Genomic DNA, 16,089 nt, shown 5'->3' with positions numbered 1-16,089 from the left:
GGTGAGTAACCAAGTAGGGGATTAAAATAGATTTACTTTTTGTCTGAGTGTTGGGGTGAGGAAGGTTGTGTAGGAATAATACCCTTTTATGCTGAAAAACTTGAAAGTTCCAGGTAAACAGAAGAGCAATTTGAATGAGATGGAAATTTTGCCAACAGCACCACCTACTGGGCACAAGAGAGAGTGCGCAGACTTGGCAGGAGATTCCAAAGGGGCGGGCGTGAGGAAGGAGAAACATCCCCGAGGCTTCTGGTCATTCAAATTAGGTGCCAGTACAAAAGTAAGTAATGAAAGGTTTTCCCCCATTCTGTCTCCTGAATTAACTAACTAAGGGTATATTACCTGGAAGTTCCACTTACACCCAGGATGTACAGTATCACTCCTACCCAACAGAGAAAAGGCTGTGCGTATTGCAAAAGCGTTTTCTTAAAACCATCGGGGGAGGCAGAAAAATGCCCTCATCCAACCCCCACCAAAAACGTCCATGTCTTAGTCCCAGAATCTGTGACTATACGGCCTCACATAGCAAAAGGAATTTGGAGAGTTGATGAGATGGGGCGAGAACCTGGATTAGCAGGTGGGCGGATGTGAACAAACAACAGGGTCCTTCAGGAGACGTGGTCAGAGGGGATATGAGGTCAGAGGACAGGAACCGGACGGACCTGACGGCTGGCTTTGAGGAGGAAGGAAGGGCTAGGAGGCATAGAACCCGGGGACCTCTAGAAGCTGAGCAGACAAGGAAATGACTTCTCCCCTCCGGAAGGCAGGCAGCCCTGACACAGCTTCACTTACTTACGATCGGTCAGACTGATTTTGGACTTCTGTCCTCATATATGTATAGATATATGATGTCTATATGTTAAGAGGTACACACACACACACACACACACACACTCAGAATTCCAAATAATATAAACCCAGAGACCCACACCAAGACACATTATAATTCAAGTATCAAAAATTAAAAATGAGAAGAGAATCTTAAAAGTAGCAAGAGAAAAACAACTTGTTACATAGAAGGGTGGTCTCATGACTATCAGTGGATTTTTCAGTAGACAATTTGCAGGTCAGAAGGGAGTGGCATGATATATTCAAAGTGCTGGGGTGGGGGGAATAGGCCAACCAATAACCACCCAGCAAACTGTCCTTTGGAATTGAAGGAGGTAAGAGTTTTCCAGACAAACAAAACCTAAGGAGTTCATCACGACTAAACTGGACTTATAATAAACGTTAAACAGACTTTGTTAAGCTGAAAAGAAAGGGCACTAATTAATAACAAGAAAACATATGAAAGTATAAATCTCACTGGAAAGGTAAATATATAGCAAAGTAGTGGATAAGCAAAACACAACAATCCTTCTTCTGGGTGTTTACCCAAAGAAATCTAAAATACTAATTTGAAAAGATACCTGCACCCTCTGTTCACTGCAGCATGATTTACAATAACCAAGATGTGGAAGCGACCGAAGTGCCCCTCATGGCCGACGGCATACAGCTGGGGTGCATTTATACAATGGAGAATTACTCGGCCATAAAAAAGAATGAAATCTTATCATTTGTGACATGGATGGACCTAGAGGATATTATGCTCAGTGAAATAAGTCAGACAGAGAAAGACAAATACCATATAATTTCACTTATAGGTGGGATCTAGAAAACAAAGTAAACAAACAAACAGAAACTAGCTCACAGACACAGAGAACAAACAGACAGTTGCTAGATGGGAGGCGGTTTGGAGGGATGGGTGAAAAAGGTGCAGGGATTAAGGAGTACAAATTGGCAGTTACGAATAGTCACGAGAATGTAAAGTACAGCATAGGGAATATAGCCAGTGACATTATAATAACTACATATGGTGCTAGGAAGGTACCAGACCTACCAGGCAATCACCTCGTGTGTTATATAAATGTCTAACCACTATGCTGTACACCTGAAACTAATATGACATTGACTGTCAATTGTAATTTTTTAATAGGTAAATTCAAAAGAAAATGCCAAAAACAAGTTAACAATAGGAAGAAAAATAGCAATCTCAAGTTTTAGGTTAAGCTTTAAAATTAGAAGAATCATAAGCATCCCGTTAATTACCCCCCCCCAAATTCCATACTGCAGGGAAATTCAGTGCGGCGTCACATTTCAAGCTTTCCACCCAAAAAGCCAACTGTAAACCGAGTTAACTGCCACCACTGTCAATTGACTAGCTTGAAAAAAGACACCGTTGTTAAATAAATAAATGAAGATTTCTAAACACACATCCACACATAATGTAGGGGAAAGGAAATGTTTATTTTTCATTCATCTTTTGAATGCAATCGCCATAATTTTTCAGGTTTAATTTTAGTGGGAAACTTGATCAGTAACAGTTCCAGGAGTTCACAATTTCAAGGCTAATGTTCCAATTAAGGTAATACGGTTATCAATTTAATATAAATGAAGCTCTTTAAAAGGCTAAAAGCAGTCTGACCTCAAAGGACAACGGAAATGACGCAGACTCTAGTGGCAGTAGCACAGGTACACTCAAGGACGGCACAGGTCGGAGAGAAAGAGCCTAACTGACGCTCAGAAAGAAGTACCGCGATTTTCTTCTACACGTTTGCTCGTTACATGCTATTGTGAATAAGGCACTGTGACAAGCGCTGGCATACACAGGGTGCGCGGGCGGCCATGGCGGGCAGGCGCGGGGAGGGGTCGCTTCTGGGTGGCGCTCAGTCATCTTCTCCTCCGCAGAGCAGCAGGAGGGCTTTCTTGTAGTCCCCAGATGTGTCACCCTGAAACCGAATGTTCTCCGTTAACTCCATGACTCAAAGAAGCCACAGAAAACTGAAACTAAGTACCTGACAACAAATGTTATTCATATGACTTTTCTCCGAAAAGCAGGGAAAAATCCCGGGTCTCACCTTTCCTGACCTATCTGTAGTTTAACAATAGATCGTCCCCCTGCGGCCTGAACTCAGGAATGTTCCCTGTCTCACCCAGTTCCGTTTTAAAAAAGGACCCTGAAACTTATGATTAATGCCCTTAGGCTCATTGATCACAAGCTCAGTGGTCTACCAGGCTCCTTCCATCATTGTTCCTGAGTTGCTGACTCCACCATAGAATCACGTGGCTCCATCAGAGGGAAGGCTCCATGCAGACCCCAGAACCGTCACGGGGCCTCTAGAGGAATGCACAGATTTCCCCTTAAATATCCCAGGCTGGTCTGAGAACGGTAAGGCAGTTTTTGGAGGTGTTAACCTGCTGCCTTCTCAGACCACCAGTGCTGATAATAAACACTTATTCTGTGACCCAACTCCTGTGTCGGTCTATTGGCTGAGTGGCGCAGGCAGCACGAGCCCTGAACTCGGTTGGCCTCTGCTTTCAACATCAGGAACGTAACTTATGTCTGACTTTCTAATTTTACCCCTGAAAGCACAGTTCTATCTAAGACAGTGAAGTATGTTCTTCCCTCTAGTAAGAGAACAGGGACGCTTTCACAACTGTATTCAAATCCAGCTTCCTGGACAAATTCTAAGTCTGCATCACATCGTTTACGTCTGGCTAAAGGGGCCATGCTGGAACTGCCTGGCTGTTAAGGCTTTGCCTGAAAGACAAAAGGCAGGATATGCTTTGCCTCTGCTTGGCCCATATATAGATTTGTATGACAAATTAATGCTTCAAGCAACGAGAGCGGGAGAACTCTAGAACCCTTCAGCCGGCCACACCACGCGCAGTAAGTTAAAAGCTGCCTCAACTGAGATGCTGCTTTGCACATGGCTCAGATTCCCCTACATACAAAAGAAGAGGGCGATGGAGGGAGGAGGAAAGAGGGAGGGGAGGGGAGAGGAAGAGAGGAGGGGAGGGGGGGAGGGAAAGGGAGGGGAGGGGAGGGGAGGGGAGGGGAGGGGAGGGGAGGGGAGGGGAGGGGAGGGGAGGGGAGGAGAGAGGAGAGAGAGGGGAGGGCAAGGGAGAAGACCGGAGAGGAGGACAGGAGGGGAGGGGGGAAGGGAGGAAGGGACAGGCTGGGAGGGGAGAGGAAGGGAAGAGAGGAGGGGAAGGGAGGAGGGGAGGGGAGGTCAAAATGTCATAAGCCAAATTTAATTCTAGACCACAGGGCCCCTTTGCTGTTAAAAGGACAAAAGTGATAGTAATACCTAAGCTCTTTACTTCTGATATGATCTGGTTGGTTCTTTCCTGAACTATGAACCAATACCAGAGACAAAGTGATAAGAGACAATAAAGAAAGGAAAGACAGATATGAAAGAAAGGACAGACTTACAGACAGCTGGAACTGATAAAAGAGAGAAGGAACAAACACACTATTATCATGGGCCAGGGCTGGGCCCGGGGTTGGGTTTGCTGAGTCGTCTGTCGCAGCTACTCAATAAACTTCTACACTAAACTCGCCCACAGCCTCAGCCTCCCCTCCAGCCAGTCTTCCTCGGGGGCATTGAGACTTCAGGACAGCGTCCCGCTTAGGAAGAAGTTACTGTCACACCACTACGACTTCTCACGTCACACAAGAATGGGGGTCTCCCAGCCATGCCGTGCCTGCCATATACTGATCTGCCTCGGATTTCTAAACATAACTTAAAGAAAGGTTCTAGTACCTTAATCATGGAATACAGAGAGGTGGCGAAGTTCTTCCGGAACTCCTTGCGGATGTTATACAGGTCGGTCTCACTCCTGGAAACCACCACTCTGATGAGGGTTTGATCATCCGTTCCAGCGCCCTTTAAAAAGGAACAAGAGGCACATTGTGTAAAAACATCAGCTTAGAGCATCAAACTCCCCTGAGTCGGGGCAAATGAACAAAACAACACAATTCAGTAGACCTGAGCTACACGTTTTAAGGGAAAAAAACAAAACCCCAAGTCACTCATGTAAAGCATAACTACACAGGAGAAAGACAATCAGCAGAGAAACAGACGAATTAGATAGAAGATTCGAGGTGTGCACTTGCCTTCATAGCATAGTAGAGAGTTTCTGCAAGGTAGGCAGGAATGCTTCGAATGGATTTCACTGAGAAAAGAAGTAATATGATGTCAGAAGGATTAAGTAAATGAAAAGCAAAGGCCGCCTCATGCTTATGGCTCTATTTCTGTACAGGTATACAGTCACCAGCTAAAGCACAGCTCACTTGCAAGCTGAGCTGCTCTCCTTACCACAAGCGTTTCCATACGTACTGGCCTGGCTTACAGCTCTCGGTTCTACAGACAGGCATGTGGGACGGGGTGCGAGCTCCCCGACGCCCCTTGTTCTGCAAGCACCTTCTCACTATAGCAGTTGGGCAGCTCGGGAGGTTATGCCACCACCCTCTTCATCCCCAATAAATCAGACAAACATGGCGGAAGTGTTCATCCCGTAACACAAGAGCACGACTGTGTCTAACCTTTCACACACCCTGGCCTGCCTCCCTGTAACTGTGGTCTAGGTATTCCCTCCACGTGCTTACTGTCCACGAGGCTGGCACAGCAGCATGAGGCGTTCCCACTGCAGTAGAATCGCCCAGCTAAGCTGAGGACAGGGAAGCACGTCATCTTCCCTAAACATGTCCGAGTCCACTGTACGGGAGGGCTGCTCAGACCTTGGTCTGCTGAGCTTCAGAAACAATCATTTGAAAATTCCTTATATACAAAAATAACAATCCCTCAATTGGGGGGAGGTTAATTCTCTTGTCCAGTGCTTAAGAAAAACAGCCACCAATGACTGGAAATGTCATAATTTTATGAGTATTCTAAGCACAAAGGGGATGTCCAATGAAAATGCATTAACTGCGGACTCAAATGAGAGGCTGCTTTCGGTGTTGGTTCATGCACATCTTTCGCTTATTTTCCAGGGGAGACAGGGCACAAAAACTCTCTCCAAATACTCATGTGGCATTTGAGTTCAATGCCAAATACTCGGAACAAAAGCAGACATTCACTCCACCCTGTGTGACAATTAGGGCCACCGGACACTCATTAGGTTCTCCCTGGACTTGGAGAGTATATGATACGACAATAACCTGCACAAATTCGGTGCTCCAATTCTTTCAGGTTATTCTGAATACTTAACTAAAATAAAATTCCAAATTATTTAATCTAAAAACAACCATTGTTACATCCTCCATTATATCAACGATACCTTTTCTAAATCAGATGCCAATTTTTCAGTCTGCTTCAAAGCTGTGAGGATGGTATTCAAAAGGATACATTCCAGAGGTATCAGAAGTAACATGTACAAGCCTCTGAGAGAACTCCCACATTTCAGGGACATAATGAAAAGTAATATATCTGATGCAGCTTCAAAATGATTTTTCAACACTTCTCTTGGTTTTTCCCTAGGATCAGATGAACTAACCAGATAATCATGTACTTCCAACATCAAACAGACTTTGAAGTGGAAATTTAGCTTACTTCACTAAAATTTAGTTTACCTCATGCCATGATAAGCTCTTCTTTTCATGAATATGTGGTTATGTTCAGACACAGCTTCAACTGAATAAAATATTTCACTTCTTAGCACCATAAATAGCATAGATTTTGTTTGTAAAATTATAATTTTTTGTAAAATTTACATCGTAAAATTACCTACCAACAGCAAGGAGCAGTTGCTCCAAATTACCAGAAGTCTCTCGGTCAATGGTTTCCTCAATTTGAAATCCTGATATAGTCATGTATTTGTCAAACACTAGAAATAGGAAAACGATAAGGATCACTCTTTCCAGAAACAAGATGTTTACTCTAACCAAGCATAAACCTCCCTTTTTCCTTGATGACAGAACCCTGATTTTGTTCAGAGCCTCCATGCATCAAGTCCTAAACAACTGATTATAAATGTTCTTTGTTCACTGATTTCCCACCCCCTCCTTACTAGTTATAACCAATATGCTGGACAGGATTCTGAGAACTCTTTCCTTATGAATTGTGATAGACTTGTGTGATTAGTTTACCCCTTTCTTTTCTTCTTGCTATGAAAATGGTTGGTATGTTGGAGCTATAGCAGCCATTTTCTGACAATGAGACACCAAGCATGAGAAAGAAAACCAAAACACTCCAGGACAGTGGAGCAGAAAAATAGAAAGAGCCCAGGTCCTGCCAAATTAGTCAAGGAATCCTACCTACACAGCCCAACTTTTAAAGCTACTATTAGTAGAGTTTTCTGTCACTTGCCACTGAACTGGCTTCCACCCTGACACTCCAAGTACGGATGAATACGCAGAGATAAGGTTGTGGGTACACGATCCAGGAAGAGGTATTTGGAGTGAGTCACAGTTCAGTGATTTGTGACTGAAATGAACAATCTAGAGGCCTAGCTCCCTCTTCACCCTCTGATAGCAAAAGGTGGATAGTTTGGTAAAAGCTACAATAGCAATACAAACATGAGATTTCTCAAGGTCACCAAGAGCAAGAAATACAAATACTGATTCATTCAGTAAGCACCCATTATGTAGCCGGTGTTTTGGCATACTGGCTCCTGTGCTTCCAAAATTAACCCAAGTATCTGGAGCATACACCTTTTTTTCACTCACCCCTTCTCAAATGAGACACACTTCGTGTTCCGAAGATGGTGATAAACTTCTCTTCATCCGTCCCCCATTTAAGTTCTCCAGCCTGAAACAAAGCCTGTGAAAATTTCAACCACAATTAATCAAGTTCCTTCACCTCTACTCCAGGTTCTCAGCCACACTTGTGTTTCACTCCCTGAATTATTAATTCACCTGGTCCATCATCCTGCACTTGTGATTCTAACATTCCTCTCTTCTTTCTGAGTAGTGAGCTGAGTTTACAGCTGCCTCACAGCTGCCCGGGCCCATGTTACAGAAAACTGCAGGTCACAGCGAAGGCGCAAGCACTGCTGAGGTTCAACATTCCCAACACGTCTGCTGAGAGTCCCAGGCTTTCAAGTGGATGGTGTGGTCCGGGGGCGGGGGGGGGGGGGGGGTCAGCAGAGTTCTGATGAGCTCACTGCTGACCAGCCCACCTACAGACTGGAAGGAATCTACGGGGAGCTGAGCTGTCTGTCTGCCTTTTGTTTTGCTTGCTGGGGTCGTGTTCAGTAACACCAGGTACAAAGTAACTCCCTATTTTCTCTTTACAAATGAAAGCTAGCTTAACCAAAGCTAGCGACAAGTTTTCACATTTCTAAATAATCACAGTGAATTTTTAAAAGGCTGTGGGTACAGTAGAGTGCTTAGCACTTAACATTTAGTTGTTGAATAGTTTCAGTTCCATATTTACTTGTTTACATGGAAAGAATATATGCTTTCCAGTATTTACATAATTGCTGAAAACAATTTTACAAACATCATCATTAAATCTGAGTCCACTTATTGAGACGCAGATAATTTATCAATACCCAGAGAATCAATACAATGCCTGTAGTACCCTTTTAGCTATTTATTTTGAGGTAAGTCAATCCATTAAGCCAAAACAAATACACTTTGTTGAGAATGCTACTTAAAGCTGCCCCCACCCCACAAGTGGCAAATCAAATAAGGACAGGAAGTGACCCCAGCATGTGTTTGGATGTAGAAATTTTAATCACAGTATGTTTAAGAATACAGATCATGGTGGTATAGATCTATTTTTTATTCTATTTCCAGAGAATAAAAAATGGAATTATATCTTTACACTCAATTTTGAAATTAATTATTTTAATGATACAAATAAACAGTATCAACTCTGGTCATGGAAGCATGTGCTTCAAAACTGGGAAGAGAATTCCTATGTAAGTCTCAAAAGTAGCTCAAGTTTGGAACTATGCCATGGTGTTGCAGACCCCTCTTAAAATCAGCTTTTAAATCAAATTACAAAACTAACACGTTCATTGAGAAATCTTGTAAAGCAGAGAAAAGTGTAAATAAAACAAAAATTACCACGAATACCAACATCCTGAAGACACAGGTTTCTAGCCCTGGTATGTCCTGTCCATGTAAGTAAGACATCCACACGCTCACCACCCAACAGGGCTCATCCTGTACAAACCCTGCAGGACTGCCAAGGCCCGCCAGCCTCACCCGCTGTGTTTCCAGGAAGTTTCTCTCAATGGTATAGCGGCCGCCTGCTCTATGGGGATGAGTGGTGAAACGGCGATTTTAATTATAATCTCCGGATTTTCTTGGAAGAATTACGTTTGGGATCAGTTCTAAAACTGCTGTTCAGTAAATCGCATGCAGTAGTAACGTTGGCCATCTTCTCGGGTGGAGACACCTAAGCTGCTTTGTCCTGCTTTTACATGAAGACACCTGAGTCCACGGAGCTGTCTGGATGGGGACGTCACCCCCACAGCCCACCCACCCCAAGGGGCTCTGCAGTCCAGCCCAGGCAGTTTGATAACCTCCGCTCACTGCCAAGTACAGAGGCTTTGGACTCAGGAAAGTCTCGTCCTCATCTGTGAGTCTCAGATGAGGGGCTTCATCTCCTCACTTACAGAGCGGGAAGGACATTTCTAGCGCATCACTGACCTTACGTAATGAGTGCATTGAACAGTGTCAGGTAACCAACAGCAGGTGCTCGATAAACACGGACCCCTTCTCCGCCCACTTCCCCTTTCTTCCCCCAGAGTGCCGCCCTCTCCCGGGAAAGCATAAGACAAGGATGTAGTGGGGAGGAAAATCAGTCTAACAAGTGAGGTGGGGCACGTACAGACCGTTCTGCCCCCCAGTGGCTTATCAAGTCCTGGAATGACAGGAAAGCTGTGAGTGCCAGGTATCAGCAGAGAAAAAACTGAAAAGCTATGAAAGGGCCCTTCAGGCATCTGGAGTTCCTCTCCATTATGAAATCATAAATTCCCGTTAGTGATTCAGCCCAGCTGCCCTTGCCACAGGTATAAATGGCAAGGTGTGTTCCTTTCTCTAAGGCTGAAAGGATCACTGCTTCCAGCAGTCTGAAATTAATTACAATACACGTTTCACAAGCAAAGACTGAGCAGCAGGCAGCACGCTGTGTGGCTCCTGGCTGAGAAGGTAAGGAAGTCTGGATTCCTCAGGCCGTGATCAGACGTAGTTTCCCCGTCAGGGGTCTAGAGGGTCACGTCCCCTGCAGGACAGCTAAGTGACACCTACAGGCGGCCTCGGGACTCAGTGTGGTTCCAGGACCCCATGGCATCACCCACCCGAGGGCTTGTGAGTAAAGCAGAATCGGGGCCCCACCCAGACCATGGAGTCAGAACCTGCAGTTGAGGGAGGTCCCAGGTGGTCAGTCTGACAAGCACTGCCCCACAGCGAGAGCTCTGAGCAAAGAAGTCACTGGAAACAAGTGAACACGGTGTCCACTCAGCCCCTGCCCACTGCAGCCTCGCATCAGCCGCTAACGGCCCTCAGCAGCCATCTGGCCGCAGACCTGGGCCTTGAAAAGCGTCCAGGAGTCCTACTTACTGAGAGCGGGTGCACAGGTCAGCCTGTCCCCACGGAGCGCACAGCACTCAGTGCCTGGAAAGCAGTACGGTGGTCTCGGCATGAACGAGGCCCCTGACAGCCAGGACGGGGGCTTGTCAGGCTGCTCCGGTCCCTTCCCCTCCACAAGGGCAGCTGAGCTAGACCCGAGCTTCCCATCAGTAGTTAATAAACCCTCCTTCCCGCACAGGAAATGAGAGAGGGGGCTGACAGAGGAGGACGCAGAGACTCATCTAGTGAAGGAGATAGGGCCACACAAGCCTAGGTGGGAACCCACTGCTACTCGTGGGGCCATGAGCCTGTTTCTCAAATGCCTGAGCCTCAGTTTCTCTATCTATGAAAGAGAAATTGTCCCCTGTACTTTAGTCATGCACAGATTCACCCATCAGTTACTTACTGAGTCCCACTGTATGCTAGAAGCTGAGGACGCAAACTGCACTGACAGCTCAGAGGGCCCAGGGCAGGCAGTCGGGTAAACAGGGAGATTCGGGATCGGGGAGCGAGGACAGTGACAAATGTGGGCAAGCACCATCTTCCCCGTAGGGGCACTTGGGGGGTCAGGCTGGGCTTCCTGAGAAGTAGCTAACCTGAGGACTGACCCTTGAGGAGGAATCTGTAGGGTAAATGGGGGTGGATGGGGTGGGAGGAGAAAGAAAGGCAAGTGAGAGAGAGGCTGGAGGTTAAGAAAGCAAGCGACAGGTAACAGAGAGCTTACGAACCATCCTGAGGGGCCTGCACTTTAGCCTGAGGACAGTGGGATCCACGGAAGGGTTTTCGGGTTTTCAGCAGGGACGTGACACAACACGTTCACATCGTATAAGGGACAGCGAGCCCTCAGTCAACATCGTTTCCTTTCCCACTCTTTCTCCAGCAGAGACAGCAGCATTCCACAGCCATTAGGAAAGCAGCCCACCCAGAACACTGCTCTCCTCTCTCTCCTGTTAGCCATCGGATCACACACGCAGTGGCTGCTTCACAGAGAACAGTCAACGGGAGGGGGGCACGGCTCTTCCTTGTCCACTGGTGCATGACAGACTATCAGATTGTATTATATGTTTTATTAATTGACACGTGACCAGGGAGGCAGAACTACCACATGTGATTCTGGGAACCCAAGTCATACCTTTAGTACCAGTTTCCAGTTCTCAAGTCTCGTGTGTCATGCTTTCTAACACTTATTCTACATCTGATGATGCTGTTAACCAGAGACCATGGTGGGGTTTAAACACTTAATTGCAAATTTCCATCTGGAACTCACTAAACCTCAGCCAACAACAGACCAATCCTACTCAGAATTCTCTCAAAGGAAAGGTGGAGGAATTTTGTCATCTACTACAACAATTTGTCACCTACTGTATAATAAAACACCATTTATCAATAAAATACTTTATTCTTTACCCTTTCCTGCCCAGAGACCTACTGCGTCTTTGGCAGAGGGTTCAGTAACACCTGTGTTTTCTTGGGCAATTCTCTATTTTATGAGTGTTCCATAATCACATGCACAAAAGCTAAGGTATCTAGGTGGAACTCACAACTTATGTAATGTATTTTCTTTCATTTCAGCTTTGGGATAAAATATTTTGCTGGCCAGATGAAAATGAGGGCCCTCTACTGACATGGCTCTCATGACTTGCAAAGGGCCCACAAATAAGATCATTTTAGATGCTATTACAGCACACGTTATGACTTTTTCATTACCGTGGGTTCTTCTTTCATTTACATGTCATAATAAGGTCATCTCATATTAGGTCTCACTCACCTGGGCATCTTGTTCGACCCGAGCTTCGTCAATTGCAGTATCAGGGTCTCTATTAGCCTACGAGAGAGAACACGGCACATTACTGAATTACATGAGCATTTTCATGTAAAAGGAAAAATGGTTCCACCTGATGGCGATGCACATAAAGCTTCTTCTCTTAGGAATCACAGGCTTTTATTAAGATCACATCAGTCCTACAATATTCCACATTATCACACAGCACTGTCCAAAGCCAATCAGCCCCTCTTGACTAAATTCTGAGAATAGATGAGGACAGTGAAATCTGAGAAAACTGTGCATTACTATAGCTATGAAGAGTTCTGGTCAGACCTCCTGAAACACAAACAAATACAGGCACCATACAGCCAGAATCAAGCAAGTACCAGAAATGATGAAAAGAATTTTAAGTGCCCTTACTTAACTAGATTCAGGCCGGTCTAGTTTCATATTTTTTAATCAGTCTGTAAATGTCTCCACCCAGTACCTGAAGGAGAACCACCAACATCCTCTGGTAGTACCCCGAAGTGTCCCCCACCACGTCATCTTCCAGGCTGGAGCCATACTCTGCAACAGAATAATGTCACATCATCTACAGCTTCTTTCAACGAGGAAAAGAAGTCCTACCCCATTTGAGCAAATGGAAGAGACATACAGGAAGAAATATTCGATTAGCACAAATATTCTCTACTCCATCTCTGAGTGCTCGAAAGACTAAAGGCAACTGCTCTAAGTGAGTGGCTGGATGAAAACAAATTAGTCTCCCATCAGCACTGGGTTCCAGCCTAAATCATGACTCAGCCTTTTGGAAATGCTCTCAACCAACGTAGTTATTTATCTGTAGACATGCAATGGCACTTTATTGTGTTTTCTTTCACATGGTTTACATGACTGTTTGCCTCTAATAGTCTAAGTTTCCTTTCCTTGGGCACAGCTACTCCTTCCCCGAATAAGAAATTTTTCCTCTGCAGCAAATAAAGTTAACTCTGAGAGACAGCAGTGATATTTTAAAATATTCCCCTTCCCACCTCTATTTTCAGCTGTTCAACATGAGACCAGAGGAAGGGGAGAACAGGACTACAGGAGTCTGTCTACAACTCTTTTCACTCTCAGAGAGCCGCTGTTGAAGAAAGGGGGTAATACTCTAAGGCCCTCAAGTATTTCATCATCATTTGAAAGCAGACAATCTTTAAAACCTGAAACTTCTATCTGAAAAGGTTTATTTCAACCAGTTACCCAAATACAAAACCTTGGAGGAATCTTTTATTCCTTCCTCTACTCCAACACCCATCTACGATTAAACATCAAATCCTTTGAAATGTTTCTTTTCTCTCTGATTTATTCCCCTCATGCTTCCACCCACCCAGGCTGGGCCATAACTGCCGAGCTTACCGCCCCCACCCCCCCTACCCCCCCACCCCCGCCCACACAGCTGCCTAATCAGCCTCCTGATTCAAATCTCCTTCTTCCCTCAATTTTTCCTTCAATACTCCACTGCCTACTCAGGAACCTACAGTTCAAGTCCAAACTTCTAATCCAGTCACACGAAACCATCTGTAACAGCCTAACTGCTTCTTCGTCTCCACAATGGACATGCGTATTTCCCCAACTACAGTCAGCTTCTCTGTTCCTCCCTCAGCACTTTCCTCAGTGCAGTCAGTCATAAAACTGCAGACGGTGGCTGACCAAACCGCCCTCTTCACCTACCCAGACCCACCTGGTCTTGAAATCTGGCTCAGAATCTGACTGCACCGTGCAGCCTCTCCTAACCTCCAAAGCTAGGTTGACCTCTCTTCCCTGAAGGAATTCTTCCATTTAGTATGTGTGGTGTTTGACATGAGTTTGAATTTACTGCCCTTTAACTACTGACTTTTTCTAAGTCATGTCACCCCTAAATAGACGCAGACTCCTTATACACTTTTGGCCTCATTCATGGCAGCCAGAGCGCTGCCGGACACACAGCCAATGAACAATAACACGGCTGAGTTGGGGGGGGGCACATGCAGGTGTATACGCTGTGGCATTCCTTTTGTCATCAAGCAGCACAGGGGCTCACTCTTCAATGTCAGCTACCCGAGAGAGAGAGATTTGAGCATTACAGCAAATAAAAGTCATGATGCATGTGTCTCTTCTGCCTTAGAGGTTGGGGCCCATCCAACGATAGACTGAGAAGCAAGAAAGAAAGACCCAGCGCTTCGAAAGGTAATTATTTAGTGGCTGTGAAGTTCACACTGTTCTGACTTGCTGGGTTACAACCTCATTTATAAGATGAACAAACTATGCCAAGATAGAGACCCACTTTCCTAGATAAAGGCACTGGGCTTGGAGGCTGCTGACAGACTGACATCTGGGTGGTCTGGTCCCCCCTCGGTCAGGTGGGGAAGAGCGTGTTACAGGATAATCTGATGAGAAAAAAGAACTCTCTACTACCTTGACTTTTTAGTTGATTTTCTTCGTTCCATTTACAGAATATGCTTCAGAACGAAATTGTTTGTTTTTTTTCCCACAAAAAAAGTAAGGCACACCAAAAAGAAAAATCAAAATGCAGAGTATTCAAGCACTGCCATTAGCAGAAATGACATACAGTTACTCAAACATTTTTGGCAACTCTCATTTGGACAAAGCTTATTTTCCTTTTAGATAACTCTTAACTTCGCTAAACATAAGACTGAATTTTTATAAGGAAGAAAAACTACTTACATCTTAAAGTTAATGTAAAAAAAGACCTGTATATTCCTACACTGGCTGCAAATTCTCTTTAAAAGTAAACACCACCTTCCTCAGAAGCTTCGTATAAATACTAAAATAGCTTTGCATATAGTAAAAGGTGGTGATTTCTCTACTAAAGGAGAAATCTCGCTTGGATTACTGCTTATTATCCATTCACTCATTCATTCACCCGGCAGTCGCATGTGGCCTGCCTCCTGTAACCTGGAAGACTTGCATTCACTTTAGAGAAATGAAAAAGTGACAGCGGAGATGAAGGAAACCCAATTTGAAACACATACCTTCTTCATAAACTTGTTTTATGGCTGTCAGCTCTTCAGGGGTCCTTGAAGCAATAATTTCTGTCAGTACTTTTTCATTTGTCCCAGCTCCCTATGTGGAGATTTATTTTTAATAGGAAAAAAACAACATGTCAATAAGATTAAAAAGAAAGTGATTTTCCTAGATTTACCCAAATTGCATAATTATAGAAATAATATTCAACATAACATTCATTTCTTTGTATGAGATCTATTAGTGATAGAAAGAAATGTCAAATTAATTTTCTTTCCAAAGATAATTGTATCCTTTTCTGTCTAATGAAAAACAATGTTTATTGCATATATGAGTGCGTACATACATATAACAGATTATGTAAATTTGCAATTTTATCAGTTTAATTCTAAATAGTTTAAAAGTAAAACACTTTAAAGAAACATGAAATTGAAAAAAAAAAGGGTGAAATAGTAAAAATGTAAACTTTACATAGATTTACATGGAGGAACACTGATACTTAAGTATCAACCCCCTGCACCCAAATTAAGTTTTCTATGATCCACAGGGAAATTCTGCAGCAGAGGGTACAATAAATATAGCATTGCTTAGTTATTAGGAACTGAATCAGCAAAAGGAATTGGGACTTGCTTTCTGGATTTTTGAAAAATAATTTTAGCCAGTTTTCCATTTTCTGATTATATTGATCCTGCTAAATTAGAAGACACAAGCAATGATACAGTTGAACTTAATTTCAAAGCCTTACGTTCTTTGTATTTCTGTTTCTTACCAAAAATCAAGCACGGGAAAAAAATCTAAGTTTATGGTCTGGCAGAATTTCAGCTACTGCTAACATTTCAGAAGCATTTCCCCAAAATGCCCTTTTTTCCAATAATGTAAGATTTTATTTATTCCAAAAGAATCACTGCAGGAAAACGAAGAGAATAAACATGGAAACGCCCCTAACTTGATAAACCTTCTCCTCCCTCCACTCCTAAGA

At 44.1% G+C, this 16,089-nt stretch overlaps 1 protein-coding gene across 1 annotated transcript in view; it reads right to left on the bottom strand.

Moving 5' to 3' along the window:
• Positions 1-2,270: 2,270 nt before the first annotated feature.
• ANXA5 (annexin A5) overlaps positions 2,271-16,089 on the bottom strand; it is a 28,561-nt gene continuing 14,742 nt past the window's right edge. The window contains exons 6-13 of the mRNA XM_019741406.3: positions 15,119-15,209; positions 12,598-12,677; positions 12,114-12,170; positions 7,490-7,583; positions 6,553-6,648; positions 4,940-4,998; positions 4,587-4,709; positions 2,271-2,768 (exon numbers count right to left, since the gene is read on the bottom strand). Coding sequence (XP_019596965.1) covers positions 2,706-2,768; positions 4,587-4,709; positions 4,940-4,998; positions 6,553-6,648; positions 7,490-7,583; positions 12,114-12,170; positions 12,598-12,677; positions 15,119-15,209 — 663 coding nt within the window. The 3' untranslated portion in view covers positions 2,271-2,705. The remainder of the gene's footprint in view (positions 2,769-4,586; positions 4,710-4,939; positions 4,999-6,552; positions 6,649-7,489; positions 7,584-12,113; positions 12,171-12,597; positions 12,678-15,118; positions 15,210-16,089) is intronic.

Source organism: Rhinolophus sinicus, chromosome 15 (genome assembly GCF_057876585.1).
Source record: "Rhinolophus sinicus isolate RSI-liver-muscle chromosome 15, RSI-T2T, whole genome shotgun sequence".
Lineage (NCBI taxonomy): Eukaryota > Metazoa > Chordata > Mammalia > Chiroptera > Rhinolophidae > Rhinolophus > Rhinolophus sinicus.
The sequence above is the reverse complement of the archived record's forward strand: the minus strand, read 5'-3'. Positions and strand labels throughout refer to the sequence as shown.